This window comes from Etheostoma cragini, chromosome 6 (genome assembly GCF_013103735.1).
Source record: "Etheostoma cragini isolate CJK2018 chromosome 6, CSU_Ecrag_1.0, whole genome shotgun sequence".
Lineage (NCBI taxonomy): Eukaryota > Metazoa > Chordata > Actinopteri > Perciformes > Percidae > Etheostoma > Etheostoma cragini.
In genome coordinates this window covers 26,703,881-26,724,163 of record NC_048412.1, presented here as the reverse complement: position 1 = coordinate 26,724,163, position 20,283 = coordinate 26,703,881, and the positions used below count along the sequence as shown (strand labels likewise).

General features: G+C 40.1%; 1 protein-coding gene across 1 annotated transcript; it reads left to right on the top strand.

Annotated features, from left to right (window-relative positions):
- The first annotated feature begins 81 nt into the window (after positions 1-81).
- On the top strand, positions 82-17,863 carry ctss2.1 (cathepsin S, ortholog2, tandem duplicate 1). Its single transcript, XM_034873838.1, has 8 exons — positions 82-305; positions 6,014-6,138; positions 6,269-6,391; positions 7,250-7,396; positions 9,132-9,362; positions 12,596-12,761; positions 13,636-13,738; positions 17,202-17,863. The coding sequence occupies exons 1-8, from the start codon at positions 287-289 to the stop codon at positions 17,299-17,301; spliced, it is 1,014 nt and encodes a 337-aa protein (XP_034729729.1). The 5' UTR covers positions 82-286; the 3' UTR covers positions 17,302-17,863.
- Positions 17,864-20,283: the final 2,420 nt, after the last annotated feature.

Genomic DNA, 20,283 nt, shown 5'->3' with positions numbered 1-20,283 from the left:
CCCCCCCCCCCCCTATTCACAGAAAATAAAAAATGAGATTCTGGTGTAGCCTAGTTGTTGAGGCTTTAAAACTATGTTACACAAAATCCATAACTTTTGCTTCCCTTTTGTTTTCTTCACTTATTGTTCGGTTGTTCGGTTGTTTGGTCGGTTGGTTACCAGACAGATAACGATGCAGCTTTCTGTTTCTGAAGAGGAAGAAAGTGCAACAGCTCATGTGACACTTTCATCATAAATAGGCCCATCAACCAGGAAAACACTATCAGAGGTTCGACACACAGCAGCCATGACGATTACGGATCAACGTAAGATTAACTCTTTTCATCAGCTTCTTTTACTCAAATATTCTTCCCTTTGTGTTTAGATACATTTGTATAAAAGAGGGATCCGTGGTCCGCAATTAGACGCTTTAATACCGATTTGCTTTTACTTTCGTTTCTATGTTTTACCAAGGAGTTTTCTTTGTGTTCAGAACGCAGGTGTGGTTATCACAGGGACTGGAAATAAATAACATGTTGCTGTAACGCTGTTACACGGAGCGCGAGTGTGGCTGTGGTGGTTTATAATAACTGTAAGACGGCAACAACTAAACAATCATCCGACTACATGTCAGAATTAGAACTGTCCATCCGCAGGGGAAGCCTATGTGTGTTACATTAAACTCTTAACAACACTTCCTATGAGCCGGATTGAGACCTATGTCTTTTTTTCTTATCAATATTTCTGAAATTAGTAATAAGATCAACTGAAGTGATCAACCAAGGCCACTTTCTTCGGATAAAGTCCACCGTGTGCATTAGCTCACTTTGACTGTGATCATTATATTCTATTATATCATAACATATCATATTTACATATAGTTGTACATATTTGGGTTTATCTTGGTGCTATGTAACTTTGAACTGTCATAGTGACTCGGTCAGGTGTCAGGTGAGCTGCTTTGTAGTCTTTTTGTAGTAGAGAAGTCCCCTTACTTGTAATTTGTTATTAACAGTATTATTAATATGCAGATACTGTATGTATACTAAAATAAGCTTTAAATCATGATATATTGAAAAAACCAAGGAATTTTGTGTAAAATCAGACACGCCGCCCCCATGAAGCTAGAAAACACACCTACAGGATATACATATAAATATGAACAGTGGTGGAAGTATTCAGATCCTTTACTTAAAAGTACTAATACCACACTGTAAAAATACTCTGTTACTGCATTGAAAATGTCACTTAAGTAAAAGTATGAGCATAAAAAATTTATGAGTATATAAAAGTAAGTCATTATTATCTGGAAAATGTACTTAAAGTCCTTTAGTTAAAAGTACTAATGCAAAGGTATGAGCAAATAAAATCTATGATTATAAGTATGAGTATATGAAATCTATGAGTATATAAAAGTTATGAGTATTAACTGGAAAATCTACTTAAAGTATTAAAAGTAAAAGTATTCTATGCGGAAAAATCTTCACATTTAGACTCTGGAAACGATCCAAACAGTTCTGTCGATCAGCTAAGTGTGTAATCTTTTAACGTTTCAGCTGGACTTATAGTACTTATATTATAATACCTATAGTGTTTTATAAAGTACATGTGTTTTGTGTGCAAACATCATCATTTGTAAAGTAACTAAAGTGGTCAGATTAATGTAGTGGAGTTGAAAAGTACAACATTTTGCTCGTGGCATGGAAATAAAGACTCAAGTAAAGTACAAGAACCTCACAAGTACCGTACGTGAGTAAATGTACTTAGTTCCATTCCAACACTGAATACACATATAATCCAGTACATGCGATCATCATGTCATGCAACTGCTGAATCAGGGTACCGGCTCCTTTTTTGGTAACACTCTGGTGATGTTTGTGTCCCCACTCCGTTCTCTCCTAGCTCTCCGTGGTCCAGTCGATCAGGAGAAACTGGCAGAGCTACATACTGATCTTTTATCTCATTTTAAAGCAAACAAACCGGAATTTGGTTAACATTCGCTGCTCTTTGTAGGTAGCTATACTTCCTTATTATTAAATGCTGATTGTGTCTTTCTGGCAGTATAGACTTCCAGTCAGGAGCTGTGGTAACGCCGGCCTTTACATCCGTCTGACGTTGACTGATGCGTTTTGGACATTTCTTGCTTGTTCATTAAGTTTTAGTTCTGGTCTTACGAGAGTTGCCTCACTTCGGGATTTATGTCCAGTTCAATTTTTACAGTTTATTTTTTCATTCATTGTGGACTGCTGACCATCAGATGGAGATCTTGAACACACAGACACACACACACAGGCGTACACACACACACACACACAGGCATACACACACACACACCCTTAAAAAGTACGTACTGTTACTTTAAGAAATGAATGCATGCAATTGGGGCGTACTACTTCTTCAAAACTTTTTTTCTTCAAAAACAATTGTGGGTTAGAGAACCAGAAAAGCATGCAGGCTTGCATACCGCAAAATGTAACCGTGCAGTAGGACATCCTGGTCTTTTTTGGCGTACTGCTTTTGACAAACTATGTATTGGGACAAACAACATATCTTCTTATCTCTAGGATGCATTTAATGTAATCTTTTTTATTTATTCTTTGCAGTCGCTTAAGCTGTTGATTACTTTCTTGATTCATTGATTAGTTGTTTGTTTTATAAAAATGTCCAAAAATGGTGAAAGATTTTCGATCATCGTTTCCCAAAAAACCCAAATGACGTCCTCAAATTTTTTTTTTTTTGTCCACAACTAAAAGATATTCAGTTTACTGTCGCAGAGGAGAGAAGAAACTATAACAGATTTACATTTGAGAAGGGGAAGTCTTCAAAGGACTCAATAACTCTGCAGCTCTGAATCTGTCTCTGAGAGACTGGAACTAGAAGGCAGAGACGTCTTTGAGAGGTTTCAGATGAAATGGGGGTGATCAGGATGTTCAAAACATCTCAGACTAAATAAATACCAGCTCTAACCACATCCTGAAACATGAACATGGAGTCAAATGGACTGCTCTAAAAACTAGTGTCAACACGAGCTGAAACATTATGAGCTCCACAGCTGTTGATGCTGTTTATTGGTTTGTGTAATAAGATAAGAGATACCTTTTTTTGATCCCCTAGAGAAAAAATTGTTTTTTGAAGCACAACAAACACAGCTGAAAATAAGTAGAGAAGAGAAAGGTTAATAAACAATAAGAGAGACATTATGAAAATAGGAGAATTTGTTCACACTCAGGATAGCACAGAAAAAGTAGAATTTCAAAAAAAAAAGAAGAAATACATATTGGTTTCCTTAACAATGCTGCAAACGTACTCGAGTACCATGAATTAGCCTAAAAACTATATCTGCAGTCCTTGAAATCTTTTCTATAGCCACCTTGAAGAATAAACAATGATGTTAAGTGCGTTACCCGTTATCCGGGTAAGAATTTACAGCAACACCAAAGATTCCATTGTGCCATAAAATAATGTTTCTAAAATCATTTCAGCGGGTTATAAACTCGTAACAGGGTGAACGGCACTTCTGCATTCGTTTTGCAACCCATCGGCGGTAACTGCACAATGAACGTTTGCCAGATCGTGTAGTGGATCTTTATTTCCAATGAGACATAACGGGACAGTTCCACTTCCAACATGTAGGGGGGGTGGCGAAGAGGAAGAGTGCTTTGGTGTTGCTTCAAAGTCCCTGAACGCCCACACAGGTGTTTTGAGTCGAACCGGTGGATTCGACCTCTTCCCAGGCCTTTGTGGGTATGCTTAGACCGAGTGAGTGAAGTCTTCCTGAGTCTCCTGCTCACTTTCTGTGCGTTCATGGGCATCGGAAAAACCTTTTTCCCAGTAAAAACGTCACGTCACTTCCTGTGGGAATCCGAGGTGGGAAACTAGATCTTGCTAAAAGCGTTTCCCAGTTGGTGACACGTTGTTGACAACGGACGTTTGATGTAGGCGACTTTGGTTCGCTGAAAATATTTCAATGACAATAATCTTAAGTTTATTGCGGACAAACGCCTCTGCCAAGAATCATACAAAGACATAACCTGTTTCAAATTATTCATAAATAGGTCTATGTATGTAAAACTAAGGATGGGGATTGTGTGGTCGCGTAAGAAAACAGTAGCAAATCCTTGTTATTGTGGCCTCCGTGTTTTCACACACCTGATGAACTGGGCTACGCCCAACATGTTGTTATGACAAACGCCAAAATACCAGAAGAAGAACACGCATCATGTGAACGCTGGCAGTCAGAAAAACAACATAAGCACGGGGGCGGTCCCTGATATTCTCAGGTGACATGAAAGCATTATTTGTTGAGCTTGTTGACATTCTCATTGATAAAAAAGATTTGTGACCTAATATATTTCCATCAAAGGTCCGGCCCTCTTAACCTGAGCAGAGGTCTGATCAGCTGATAACTGACACCACCTGTGTGGCTGGTTAGAGGCTTTAGGTGTTGGCTTTCTGCTCTGCTAACTTGCTGAATAGTGCTAATAAAGGAGTATGGGTAATGGGTCAAGGTCTTTATTGGACAAGTATGTGCAATTATGTGCAATCAGTAATGCATTATATGTGCAATACCAGATATTACTGTAGTCTGATTTGTGTTCCAGCTACTTTTGTTTAAGGGTGGGGGGAAAAAATCAATACAGCATAGTATCGCAATATTTTCAACGGCAATACTGAATCGAGACACAGGCGCCAGGTATATTTTATTATACATGTGTTGGTCAGTTTGTCTGGTTGACAATCCCATTTTGCAGCTTTAAAATGGAAGTGAGATCAACAAACAGAAATATATCTTTTTAGATAAAATGGATGTTAACAAAGTTTCCTTTTGGGGACATCATTTGAAATGGGGAAAAATTAGAAGTTGTAAAAAAGGTTATAAATTGCAATATATCACAGAATATTGCACTATGTTTAAAATCGCAATAATATCGTATCGTGGCATGAGCATCGTGATGATCGGGAGGCGTCTGATGATTCCTGCCCCTACTTTTGTTCAAACTGTACTTTATGTTCAATAGAATTTAAATAATCTGTTGTAGAACAACATAATATAACATAATAAAACAAACCACTTTAAAAAATAAACGAGATAATCTAACTATGTTTGGCCGTTATTGTCGGATGTGACGTCATTTTATTTGTTACAAAACATGTACACAATGGTATGTCTTTTTTTAAATGTCTGTAAAGTGCTATGTATGTTTTTTTATGTAAATGTTGTGATTGTCTTATGTGGACCCAGGAAAAGGAACTGCTACATTGTTTTCAGCTCCTACAGTGGGGCTCGACAGTTTGGCCACCCCAGGTAAAAATTTGTGTTATTGTGAATAGAGGAGCCGAGAAAAGATGGAAACATCTCCAAAAGGCATCAAATGACAGATTAGACATCCGTATAGCATATATGTCACAAAAAGTTAGATTTTATTTCCATCATTTACATTTTCAAACTAACAGAGTTTTGGGCACCCTGCAGAGTTAATACCCCCCCCCCCCCCCCCTTTAGCAAGTATCACAGCTTGGAAACGCTTCGTGTAGCCAGTCAAGAGTCTTTCAGTTCTTGTTTGAGGTTTGGTGTAAATAATGAAAATAAAATCTAACTTTTTGTGACATATTATACAAATGGCTAATCTGTCATTTGATGCCTTTTGGAGATTTTTCCATCTTTTCTTGGCTTCTTTATGCACATTAATACAAATTTTTACCTGGGGTGCCCAAACTTTAGAGCCCCACTGTACTAGTTGTTTGCTTACTCCTATTTTGACTTAAATCTGACTCTGAGCAACTCAAATGTAACAATCAATACAGTGTTTACTACATTTAAAAAAGCACCCTTGACATTGAAAAAAGCAATAATAATGTTGAAAAAAATTGACCAAAACGTTTTTTTTCTTGTTTGAAGGGAAGAAAACACAAGGGTTAAGAAATACTGCGTCCCCGCTGATTGTGATTGTGCAGCCATAATGCTAACTTTTGATGTGGTCCATGTGTGTGTGTGTGTGTGTGTGTGTGTGTGTGTGTGTGTGTGTGTTTACAGGCACAATGTTTGCGAGCCTGCTGCTCGTCTGCCTGTGTGTCGAGGCAGCGGCCATGATTGACAGCCGGCTGGACGACCACTGGGAGCTGTGGAAGAAGACGCACGAGAAGAAGTACCACAATGAAGTATGTGATAATAAAAAAAATACAGCCTGTAAATATGTTAGTAGGCAGTAAAATCTATAAGATTTGATGTAAGATTCATCATGTACTTATACAGTATTTGACCCTATGCACTCTTACTGTACGCCTCGAGGTGGAGGATGTGCGCCGCAGGGAATTGTGGGAGAAGAACCTGATGCTCATCACGTTGCACAACCTGGAGGCCTCGATGGGGCTTCACACCTACGACCTCGGCATGAACCACATGGGAGACTTGGTGAGACGCTCGCTCACTCTGCTGTTTGATACTGAAGGGGGATGGGGGGGGGTCAACTTTACTGAAGCAAAGATTAGAAGGAGAGCTCAGTTGTTTTAGTTCTCAGGAATCAGACAAACTGCATATTTCCAGAGAATCTTCGACCCGGTTCGAAGCGAAGCAGGTTAAAGGACGCAAAGCATGCACCGCTTTAGTCCTTCAGTCACTGATTAATTTAGACCAGCGAGAACATACTGTAGGCTATTCACACCATCCTGGATGTGGTGAACACATCCTTGAGGAGCTGTGGATCAGTGGTTGAGCTAAGAGCAGACATCCTCTCATTACTACAGTAAAGAATGAAAGGCCTGAGTCAAGAAAGTACAATTGGTCAAACAAAGAAAAGTTAGACCAGCGGAAGGGCCAAAGAGTGAAATGATAAAATGTACTCATTTACATTCTGCATGAGAATGAGAACTTACTGCCATTTATTTCCCAGATTATCAGAAGCTTCCACTTTACGAATACTACTTCTACAACTTTACTATTTATCGCCTTTATACGCTTTCTAGACAAATTGATTAATCAGGAACGTCTTAATAATGGATTTCAGTCCAATCAGGTTTAAAAAAACGGTATAGTCAAAATCAGTCACACAGCACAGCATATAAATATAAATGAAATACTAGGATACAATATACATACATACAATATGCATGAAAAAATAATAGGATAAGATACTATAACAAATATTTGAATAAATATAAGTTCACCCAGTTTATCAGTTCCTTTCTCTTTAAATCTATATTCACAACCCTGCTAAATTAATATAGCACATTGCCGCTCATTTTATTAGAAATGTTATCTGCTTCCTCACAGACTCAAGAGGAGATCCTGCAGTCGTACGCCACACTCAGTGTTCCCGCTGATCTCCAGAGGGCACCATCCACCTTTGTGGGGACATCCGGGACCGATATACCCGACACCATGGACTGGAGACAGAAGGGCTGTGTCACCAGTGTGAAGTATCAGGTAAAGATAAACGTTCTCTGATTCGGTTTTCCATCGGTGATTCATATATCTGAGCGTAGGAACACAGTCGGTCCGATAAGTCAGCAGAGACGTCTTCAAGTCAACGCAGCCACAGTCCTCGTTTGTCCCTGTCCGCACAGGAAGTTGTTGCCACGTCGGCCACTTTTGCAAGTTTATTTTTATTTTTTTGCCACATCCACTTTGCTTTTGGTGCCAAAAAGGTGCGAGATCCTTTTGTTACATTTTTTGAGATGATCAACAAAGGACGTTAAACCGATTAAAAAGTCAGAATTAGTTTTTAAGTAAATGATTACCTATTTTTTTAACAAACCAAGTCTTAAGATCTTGTTGTGGAAAGTCAATAATAACAAAGTGTGGTAGTTTTAAAATCTTGTTTCCAATGTAAAAACGAAGAAGAACTGGTGTTGTGCAGATGAGTATCATTCGACCAGAGACTTACAAGTATTGATTTTGGAATCTCTTCAGTTCTGTGCACCATGTTAGATATAATAGACAAAGAAGCAAATTTCCCAGAGAATCAGCAGAGTTCTTTAACCTCTCAAACTCTGCCGTGCCCTCCGTTGGCTCCGTCTCTATAAACTCCTGTTGTTTTGCCAAACATGGGTATGTGAAGTCTCCCATTTAACTCTGAAGCTAGTCTATATCCACTTAACGGGATTGTTCCTGTGCCGCCGTCTTTTATTTTGGCCAGATGTCCGTTACCTTCTGCTTTCCTTGTGTTGGTGTTCTCTAAACTGGGTAACTGCTCCTCAGATCTCGGCAGGGTAAATCCAGACAGCTAGCTAGACTATCTGTCCAATCTGAGTTTTCTGTTGCACGCTTAAAACATTTGAACGTACACATGTCCCACCAAACCAATTTCCTTCCTGAGGCTATTTTGCAGAGGCACCGTGGCTTTGATCAACGCCTAGCAACGCCCATGGATTGTGATTGGTTTAAAGAAATGCCGATAAACCCGAGCACGTTTTTCTCCCATCCCAGAATGCTGTGTGCACTAGCCAGACCAGTTGTAATTCTACATTGAATTACACCCTGGCGCCCCCCCCTCCCTTTTTTATACCTACATATTTGGTACAGAATTGTGTTCATGGTGTTTTGGCAATGTTGGAGGAGGAGATTGATCACCTTAACAAGTGTTTCCTGTTGTAATTGCAATAGTTAAATAACTAGATTCTCTTAAATGTGTTTTCCAAATGTTCAAATGAAGGATTTGTGCAATTGAGAAGTATAATTTTCTCTTTTACTTAGGTTATTATAATAATATATATAAATGTCCCAAAATATAAACAATCAGACATGTAGAAATGTAACAAGAGCAGAGAGCAACATTAATATAACATATTAAGAATAATATACAAACAAAATATGGAATGCATTTTCTAAATAGCACAAAGAGAATTTAATTATTACACTATTGTACTAAGAACAGAAAACACAAGCTAGGAGTAAAACCTGACTCCCTTTCCCCTTCTCACACATGCTTCTGTTCCCTGCACCTTCTCAGCAAGCAGCTGCAGGAGGCGCCAATTTGCCAATTCTCTACACGGTCAAATGATAGATAGGATTTTTTTTTTTTTTAAATGCTTGTGCGGCCCTTCATGTGTCCGTTCTGTGGAGGAAGGTCTTGCAATGCAAGACTACTCTGAGGCTAATAAAGAATTTAAAAGAATGCACTCTGTATGACATCCCAGTAACACAACTCATTTGAATCCAGGGTTCATGTGGCTCCTGCTGGGCCTTCAGTGCCGCCGGGGCCCTGGAGGGCCAGTTAGCCAAGAAAACAGGGAAGCTGGTGGACCTCAGCCCCCAGAACCTGGTGGACTGTTCAAGCAAATATGGCAACCACGGCTGCAACGGTGGCCTCATGCACTATGCCTTCCAGTACGTCATCGACAACCAGGGCATCGACTCGGATGCTTCGTACCCCTACACGGGACAGGTGAGGAACCGCTTCAGCCCTGCTGCTCTGACACGCAGCAACAGGATCTGGAAAACTCATTAAACTTGTAAAGAAAACATGTAAAGGTAAGGTGTAAGGGTTGTTTCAACATTACGGGGGGGAGAAATCATAACCGGTTCAGCTGGGTCGTCCCCGAGGAAATTTGGAGCGTCAAACTCTGCAATTTGTGCCGTTCCTGCATGCAAATGTCTTTATTCATGTAATTATTATTATTATTATTAGTAGTAGTATTATTATTATTCAAAACTTTCTGCAGACCCAAACATTATAGGTGTTTCAGGATGATTTTTGTAGGAATTATGCACATCTAATCAACAAATACGCATTTAAAATCAAAAACAGAAACAAAAGTCATATATACACGCTTGTATATTACCGATAGCTTCGTCATCGCAATAATAACTGCCGCAGTACACACATTGCGAATCGCGAAAAAAATGTCAAATAAAGCGGCAAAAATGTGAAAAAATGTAAAAAAACAAAAACTTTTTTTTTAAACATTGAAACATTTAAAAACATTGAGGGAAAGCCAGAAAAGGGGAGAAAAAGACGACCATAACCTTGATAAAAGGTTTTTCATTTTCAATTTTGAATCAGAAAAATATAAATTTCCAGCTCGGCGGGAAGACAACACGAGGGAGAACAAGGCAGCACTTCAAAAGTACAAAACAAAACACAATTTCATGGCCTCAGTTTCCCATTTTCTTTCTTTGGAAAACACAATTTGAGAAAAAAAGCAATCCTAGAAAGACGTCATGCTCCTTGATAAGGCCATCATGCCCAGGTGTGTAGGGAGGGAACTGATTACCTACGAGCAACAGGTGTGCACAGGGTTTCAGTGTGTAGACCAAGCCAAAGTTCTGTCAAAACCTTTAGATATGATCTTTTGAAACACAGGGCCGGACTACTCTCAAATGTTGAACAAATGTATGTAGTATTTACACTCTGCCTTTAATTAGGTATAATGCATATGGGGGCGCCGGGGTAACGCATTTGGTAGAGCACACGCCCATATATAGAGGGTTACTCCTTTACACAGAGGCCGCAGGTTCAACTCCGACCTTGTTGTTGCATGTCATTCCCCCCCTTTCATGTTTTCATCTTTCTTGTGAAAATAAAGGCCTAAAATCCCCCCCAAAAAACATAATGGAGCAGAGGCACAGCAGTCTCAGTGAAAGGATTCAGGTCTAGGCATAACATCTGGTTTGGGGTTACACACGATTAGTTTTAGTTTTTATTTTTTTTGCATGTTCCATGTTTAAACAAAATAGTACTTTTTTAAAACATTTTTAAGCTTCTCAAGCGTGAAAATCTATGACAGAAAAGTGGATATGTTTGGGTTTTGGACTGTTGGGCAGATGAAACAACATTTCTAACATCATTAGAAGCCTTTTTTCGGCACATTTTCCCACTTTTTGCGTATCAAAGAACATTAACGGTAAACGTTTCTTTGAAGCTTATTTTTGGGGGGATTTTTTCCCTTCATTACATAGGGACAGTGGATAGATGGGACAGGTGGGAGAGAGATGGGGGATAACATGTAGCAAAGGGCTACAGGCCGGACTCGAACCTGGGCTGCTGCAAAGGACTCAGCCTACATGGTGGGCACGCTCTTACTGGGTGAGCTAGAAGTCGTCCGGAAGATGGGAAAAATGTTGACGATTGTGTATATTGTCATTAGTCGTTGTAAGTCAGTACTTCCCTGCAACAGTAGGGGGCGTTAGCTTTCTCACTATGAAAGAAGATTGATTGATTTCTTCAGATTTTAGAAGTTAAGTCAAATTAAGTTTTTGTCCTCGACTTTCCACTTGCGGGATTGCTCTAGTGCCGCAGGAAATTTGGCTGGATGCATGTCTTTTCAGCGATGTCCATTACCTCACACTTTCCACTGCTCCTCAGATCTCTGCAGGGTGGATCCAGACAGATAACTAGACTAGCTGTCCAATCTAGAGTATTATCTCACACAACTATAACAACTTTTGAATGTTCAGGTTTCACCAAAACAAGTTCCTTCCTGAGGATTTTTTGCAGCAGATCTTAGTGCCGCCCAGACCCTCCTCCGTCCGGCGCTGTGGAGGAAGGTCTGGCAAAGCAAGACTAAGTTAAGTCAGACGTTTCAACCGGGAAATTCCAACCCTCAACTCTGACTAGAATGCAACATAAGTGCAATTGTGTGTAAAGTGTCCTGAGTGAACTTCTGTTAACTGTTGACAATCAAATTGAATTGAATTATGAAGACAAAAACAAAACAGGAATTTGAGGACAGAGTGTTTTTATCCAACTTTACATGACATTTAAACATATAAGTCCTGTGCAAACTTCAGGTTTACAGTTGAAAACAATCCTGTATGAGACAACAATGTGGGTGGAAATACGGAAATTTGAGTCCGACCCTCCAGGCTGTAGACTGCAACACTCTTCCATGTTGTCTGCGCTCTGCTGTTAATGTCTCTTTGGAGCAACAACAAATTAATCGGAGCGGACAACGTGTTTGTCCTCCGGGCTTCATCTGGTTTGCTGTTTTTCGTGTTTTGTGTGGAGGAGGAGGAGGAGGAGGAGGAGGAGGAGGAGGAGGAGGAAGGCAGTACTTTCTGCCTCACCTTCTGAAGTTGGAAAAATGTGAAGAAAAAAATCACATTTTACATGTTTTACACGTCAAGTTGCCATATTGAAATGTGGGCGACAGAGTGGCACATAGCATGTTCTGGGGTCATTGACCCTAATTTTTACAAGATACAGTATGTATCAGGATAATTAATATTTTTATGACAGATACACACATTTAATTTATTTCTTGTGTGGAGTATCATGCATTGGCACAGTGTAGCCTTTATAAACTGTTGCACTGACTTCTTTAGTCAGTCAGACGTCTGATATCCGAGAGTAAAGTAACTCCTTTGATATCAATAAAAAAGCCATTGCCAAATGAGCTGCTACAAAGCTAATTAGGACAATCAGCTGATCAATACTAATTGACACAATCAGTATTGTGTCATCCGCACGCAGAAACTTGAGTGACGATAATTACCTCTTCTGAAGAGTCCATCATGTTTTTTTAATCCTGCGAGATCACGGAAGGCTTGTGTCATGTGGATGTTCTGACAGTGTTGTTGTCATTTCTTAGAATTCCTCATGGGGGCAGCCAAAACTACGCACTATAGCTTAAACACCATCACACCAGCTTTTAAACCATGTTTGTTTTCTTACTTCAGACACAACAGTGCTACTACAACCCGATGAACCGCGCCGCCAACTGCTCCAATTACAGCTTCCTGCCCAGAGGGGACGAGGGCGCTCTGAAGCAGGCTCTCGCCACCATTGGACCCGTTTCTGTGGCAATTGACGCCACACGGCCCACATTCCTCTTCTACAGGAGTGGTACGTTATTCATCATCATCTGCACAGGCTATCATCCTTACTTACACTAGGACAGTGCCTGTTCACAATGTGCCTGTTTGGAACGGGCCGATTGCTTGGCTTGTGGTAGTGCTTACAGAAGGATCCAAAGCGCTTAATATGCAACTCCATGTATAACCTACAACTGACTTACAGTGTACTTCTACATTAGAGGCAGACATTGTACTACTATATTTGTCTGAGAGAGAACGTGGCAGATTCAGAATTCCAAAAATCCAAAATATCACAGTTAAAATGTGAAGTAATCAAACATCTGCCTCATGGCCTCATGGCCTTATGGTCTCTTGGTCTCATGGTCTCATGGCCTCATGGCCTCATGGTTTCCTGGCCTCATGGCCTCATGCTCTTATGGCCTCATGGCCTCATGGCCTCATGGCCTCATGGCGGTGCGATTGTTGTACTCAATGACTTTTAGACAGATGTTGCTATTGTTAAACTTAAAAAATGTGAAACAGTTAAACAGATCAACAGTGAAAACACCATGAACTGGGAACCATTTTTTTCCCATTCGGAAAACAAAATAAGAGTCTACTTGCAAAATGTAATGTGCAAAAAAATAATTCTTTTTCGAGATTATTCTGTTTTTGTGATCGTCAGGAGCCGAAATCTTAAACGCAATTGAAATGTGATTAATTGCACAGCACTATTACTTTACTATTTAACATTTACATTTTCTCAAAACACGAGAATAAAAAAAAACTGAATATAGGAGCACATTTGTATAAAATTAACAAAAAACATTCAATACATTCATGGCTTAAATGTTTTTAAAACAAAAAATGAATTTGAATATAATGAGATGGATTTGTTAATTTTTTCACCCGTGCCATTTCAGGAGTGTACAATGACCCGAGCTGCACCCTGAGAGTGAACCATGGGGTTCTGGCTGTGGGCTACGGCACACTGAACGGGGAAGACTACTGGCTGATAAAAAACAGGTGAGACATCTTACCTGGCCTCCTCTAAACCCCTTTCTAGTTCAATCATACATTCATACTGAGCTGACGTGTAGCTTGTGTATGTTCTTGTATGTTGATCTGGTGTAGGGGAAGTGAAACAGGGAAGACAGACAACTGTAGGGAAGTATGATCTGTGTCAACAAGCAGGGAGGGTTTGGATATTTTGCCGACATGAGTTTAGTGGTAGAACAGAGTTATGATTTCCAGAAACACCTGCCTCTGAAAGTACTTGGCAGTGCCCTTGTCCTCCACGCTTACAACACGTCTGAGTTGAGTTGGATGTAGTCCGTACCCTACCAGAATAAACCAGAACAAGTTATTCTGCCATCTGTGTGGACTTGCCAGACCCTCCTCCCCCCCACAGCGTGTGGATGGTCTGGCAAAGTGACACAAATTTAAATACAACTTGTGCATGTTACTCAGGTTGTGTCAGTTGGTTGATAGACTCATATAGATATAGGCTTTAACAAATTAATATATAATACAACTTAAACTTAAAATAGGTAGGAAAACTCATCAGTATGCAATAATAAGGGTTAGTGTATAGGCCTTTTCACACCGGGGGTGATTGCTGCTCCTCGTATTCATTTTCAATGAGATGCAAGTCAGATGCAATCTGACAGGGGACGCAACAGTCAGGTGCAATCCCCTGAAACTGTCGCGTTCGTGCTCGTCACACTCCCCTTCGCTGCCAGAGTTGAATTGTGTTGAACTAGTGTGGCCACTGTTGTTATAAATGGACCTGTTATTAGGGATGTATGATACCACCTTCAGCTGATCTCATTCAGTTGTACTGGCAGGGAGACAGCACTGCACAGAATCTCACTTGGTGGTTACCACCCAATGATCGCCTGTCGCTTACTCGCGGATTGTTGTCCACCTGCGTATTCACATAAGTCGCTCCCTCGTGTTTATAGCTCATTATGATGGTTCATTGGCCATGTTCCACCTCCGTGGGGCCGGTTCAAATGTTAGCAGGTCTTCCTTTAGGCAAGACAGAATGGAACGGTTTATGGAAATGTGTGTATCCATCAATCATAAATGAAAGGTAGGGTACTAAGAATCTGCGATTTGGAGAGACAAATGGGAGAGGATCTTTTTGACAAAAATCTTCCTCCTGAACAATCTGCCCCCGCCCTCACTTCGGAAATTAAGGCTACGCCCCTGTGTCAAGCAGCCAGACTGAAACGTTGGTCTAAATCAGCCTGTGTCACAAAATCATTTGAGTGTAATAGAGAAGAAGAAGTTTTATTTTGCAACACTTAATGCGTTAAAACCATCGTGACTTCCCTGTTTTCTAGAGCTGACCTCATCAGTCATGTTTTAGCTCGTTATAATCTTCTTTTTTCCGGGTCTCACCACACAGTGCATGACCCTCATCAGTTTACTGATGTATGAACAGGGACGTTGGCCTTTCAATTTAGAGATTAAGTGATGACAACATAAAACACCTGAAACACCCAAGTGTTCCCAAGAGTTTAATATTTTAAGCTTCTATCTCATGTCTTGCCAGGGAAAACATTTCACATGTATTACCTTTTTTTCAAATCATTTTAAAATTTATTTGATGGAACCTTAACCTGGATTTTGAAATGATTTCCACCTGTTGTTTCTCTCCGCCTAACGACTGAGGACATGCAGCTGTGAAACGGGGTGGTGTCAACCACATAAATACAGACCGGTTGAGTTAGGACTTCACACACACACTGGAGAAGATTTAAAGCCTAACAGATAGAGGAGTTTTAAGACCAATACAATTATTTGATTATTTAAAAATACAAAATGCTGATATATTGGCTGATATACTATATATTTTTTTTAAATCTAGAAACGCATTCAAAAACATACACAGATTTCCATAACATTAGTTATTTGTAGTTATTTATGAGTCCTCACTAATATGATAATAATTTGTTTTATTGTCACAACATAACAGAGGTCTGATAAATAAAATGTATAAAAATACAAACATAAGATTTAAAACTTAAAGTCCTTTGAACAAAAACACATTAACAACAAAACAAAAAAATCAGTGTTGCCAACAGGGACCTCTGGTGGACAAACTATGCAACGACAACGCTTATAACATGGCTGACCGCTAAATATTAATTCATCAGGATCATTTGTTTTTATAAATGATTGTAAAAGAGGAAATGAATAAGAAAAATAAGATTTAGTATGGCCGATTTAAAAAAAAAAAAAAAAAGATAAAAATTTAAATCTGCCATTGTAAATGCCGACGTATCGGTAACCATCTGTGTGTTTTCAGTCCCACCCAGCTAATAAACATGTCCGAAGCATTTAGAGATTTTGGATCATTATTCAAGATAATTTTTCAAAATGTTCTCTCCTTTGCCTCCGATATAATACCTTAACACAGAAAGCGATTAGCATTCTCTAAAGTAAGGAGGAAGCCAAGTGTCAGACAAACCTGATGTAGCCAGGTTTGGTTTTTTAAACTTTATCAGATGAGCTAACGCATATTGAAGAGCTGCACGCCATCCTCCATTGCAAGGTTCCTTTTATCATTCAGCAAAACACAAACATTTGCAAAGCCTGAATGAAATTATGAGCATGGGTGCTTTTAAAAACAAATTAAAAAGGCTAATGAGCATGTGTGCCATGTGCAAATGCTAAGTCCTTATAGCAGTGGCCCTTTGCTGCGTGTCTTCCACAATTTCTCCCTCCTTTTTCATGTTTGTAGCTGTCCTGTTTTGTAAAGGCCAAAAAGCCCCACAAAAATACTCTTATAAAAAAAAAAAAATAAGCAGTGCATCTCTGGTAGTTGTTGTCCCTTCCGTGCCATTCTGTACTAGATCCATTTTATTTAACTATGACCTTGTGATTTATACCAATAGTTACTCTAGCTTTAGTCCGTATCGAAGACATTTTATTCACGAGATTGTTCTGGTGGGATGTCCGTTAACTTCTGGTTTCTCTGTGATGGCGTTCCAAACTCCGGTGGACTGATGAGGACTATGGTTACCTGGTTCTCAGATCTCTGCAGGGTAAATCCAGACAGCTAGCTAGACTATCTGTCCAATCTGAGTTTTCTGTTGCACAACTAAAACAACTTTTGAACGTACACATGTTCCATCGGAACATGTCCCTTCCTGAGGCTGTTTTTCACCGGCGCTGTTGCTGCGTCCGGCGCAAGACGACCCATTGTGATTGGTTTAAAGAAATGCCAATAAAGCCATCCTAGAACACTGTGTGGACTAGCCAGACCTTCCTCTGCAATGCCACGGAGGAAGGTCTGGCAACACAAGACTACTCTAGCTTCTGATCAGAGCGCATGCTAAACAATTAGTATGAGGTGCCAGTGGTGGACCGACTCTTCTGCTTATATTCTCATCATTAGTTAACTAGTAGGTTTACTGATGAATCACTTTTTACTATTTCTTTTATTGATATGGGGATGTTTCTTTGCTCTTTTTCTCAGCTGGGGACCAGGCTTTGGAGACCAGGGCTACATCCGGATGGCACGCAACAAGAGCAACCAGTGTGGTATCGGTCTTTACAGCTGCTACCCCATCATGTAGCTGCAGAGGAAACAAATTGAATCAGATGTAAAATTGAAGTTCCCGTCGATTTTATGTATACAGCATATTTACAGATTAATGTTACATTGATTCTAACATTTTTCAACATGTTTTGAGTTCATCTTGATGCACCTGTGTACAACAAAAGCAAATGACAAGACTTTGAATACTACAATTAAACACTATTGAACTTCTTGACCATGTGTTTGTGTGTGTGTGTGTGTGTGTGTGTGTGTGTGTGTGTGTAAGAATCTGCAATAAAGACCCAGATGTACTCTGTAACGTCGGCCTTTCAGTAAATATCAGCGTTCTGACGCGACGAAGGCCAAGATCTGATTTTACACCAGCAGTTCCAGGTTTGTCAGTCTGTTAAATCTGCCATGAAAACCGCCTGAAAGGATTCCATTGACTCTTTGGGAAATTGGCTTGTTGGTCAATTTAGCTATTACATGTTACGACAGAAGGAAGGCCAAAATCAATAGCCGTGTCTCTGGTAAACATCTCAGCCCTGTGCACATGCTGATGTGATAGCATATCATATAGAGGACCAGCTGCCTGCAGGCGAGTAGCACTGTCTTGAGGAAGAAGAAATGATTTTTTTATTTAATTTGAATTTTCTACTGACTCTCTTAGCAAACGTCCAATGAGTCAAAGTTAAAGGAATAGGTCAACATTTTGCTCTTAGGAAATACTTGTAATCTAATGTAAGAGTAAAACAGCATTTCAGCATTTTCAAGTTATTGTTGGCAGCATAGACGTAGATGGGTGGGGGGGGGGTGCAGGGGTATGTCCCCCTAAATGTGTAGAAGAGGTAGATTTGTCCCCCTCAAAAAATAAAAAAGACAATTCACTCCCCAAAAGAGGTAACCATTCAGGGGGCTCCAAACAGACCCGGAAAACAAGACCAGTGTGTACTTTGGAACACAAAGAACCCAGGAGTGTGAAAAATCAAGATCCTATATGTGTGTGTAGATTTAAATTTGGGAGCTTATGACTTTAACTTATTAAATTAATTGAGTTGTTGTTGAGATGTACATGATTCCAAAAAAAAACACACTGTGCGATGATTTGAATTTGAACAACACAGGAGATAATAAATTATTTCCTTTACATAAATACACAATAAAGACCTTTGCTGCATAAACTGTAGTATAGAAAGTCAACATAATGCAAGAAATGTGTGGGATTTTTATTGGGGCACTCAGACCCCATCCCCCCCCGTCCCCCCCCACCATCACAAACCTACACCCTCGGTTGTCGGTGTAAGCCTTTTTTAAAAACCACAGAGAGTTACGCCGCAAACACCTCAGCAAGGTGAGAAAAAAGTCAAGCGAGTACAGTGTTGGGTTACAAATGAGTCATTTTTATTTTTTTTAGTGCAACATCACAACAAACAATTTTCACATGAGGTATTCAAAGGGATTTTTTCTTTAGTTGTTGATACAAAATGTCCCACCATGATTGACGTTTTAAAGTGTTGTGTATCTTTTCTGTTTAGTTTTTTTAAAGCCTTTGGTTGGTTAGCCACATTCATTAGGAAGTCTAACACATGGACAAGAATGGCACGATAAAGCATGGTGGGTCGAGTCCAAGCCGAGGAAACTCCTACTCAGTCAAATATAATATTTCCCTCAGCTCTTCCCCGTTTAAAGCTTTTTGTATGGATTTCATCATTTCCTACTTACAACAGTGGGATCGAACAGTATTTAAACTACACTAAACATTTTGAAAGAAAAAAAAAAACAGAGGGGGGAGGGTGGCAGGGGTGGCTTACAAATGTGGAAAAATAGCTTCTGTCTCCTCCGACCTTTTATTTTTATTTTTGGATGAGCGCTTTATTTTTGGGCTTTTCTGTTACAGCAAGAGCACATGATTCTAGTCTTTTGGTAAAACAAGGAATAGGCAACGTTGATTACAGCAAGATCCTCCTTGCTTGGATTGTCACCTCCTTTTTTTTTGGTCTTGAGAATGATTTGTATTTATATACAGGACATGGATCGATGGGACACTCTGGCATACTGGACTTAAGCTTTGGCTGGACAGGGGGCCTCGTTCGGCTCCTAATACGGATTGATTCCAGCACATTTGGTTTGGAGTAAAAGGCATGAAGAAAAGTCGGATGGATAGACAAGATAGATAAGATAGATAGATAGATAGATAGATAGATAGACAGACAGACAGACACCCTGACAGGATGGATTCTTTGGTTAAGGAATATCTTTGCCACACAACATCTCACACAGTTGAGGTAGATGGGTAAAGTCTTCATGTACACACAGGGGAGAGGGCGGGGACAGACAGGGGGGACACTGGGGATTACAGAGTCAAAAGACTTCCATCTGAAGACACTGCCTCATGTCAGTTTCTCAGTTCCAGCTCAACATAATACTGTTTTATGCAACATAAATAATCAGCACGCGGAACCCCACAGGTGCTTTTACTTCAATCCTCTGAGTGCTACGGTAGCTCTGACAGGGAACTGCTAAAACTACCCATGATACATATTCAGCAGTTACCCATCATTCTTTGGTTGTTGTTTTTTTGGTTTAAACATAAAAAAAATGTCTTTTTGGTTTGGCTTTTTTTTTTCTTTTGTATTCTGAAAGTACATACTGGCTTTCAGTTCTGCTGTTCCGGCCTCGGCTGCCAGACTTGTTTCAGTGTCAAGTTTCTAGAAGAAGCCACTAGGGGGTGCCGCAGGCTTAAATGGCAATGCTGATCACCTGCAGCAGCCAACTGAATTCACTCCTCCCTCCCTCCCTCCCTCTCGCCTCCCATCTGTACAGAAAGTGAGGAGCTTCCCTGTTTGACACCGAGCAGACGGTGGATTAATACAAAAAGCTCTGTCTCCATTTTAGGCTCGCAGTCAGAGAGACAAAGAGAAACCTGAAAGGTGTCACCTCAGCTTTGATACAATGACAGTAGTAAGCAGGGGTCGGCACAGGAGCATCCAACCCCCATTACAGACTCCACCGCACACCC

Coding starts and splice junctions, on each gene's coding strand:
- ctss2.1 (XM_034873838.1), top strand. Junction 6,392..7,249: donor TGAACCACATGGGAGACTTG/GTGAGACGCTCG, acceptor GCTTCCTCACAG/ACTCAAGAGGAGATCCTGCA. Junction 9,363..12,595: donor CGTACCCCTACACGGGACAG/GTGAGGAACCGC, acceptor TTCTTACTTCAG/ACACAACAGTGCTACTACAA.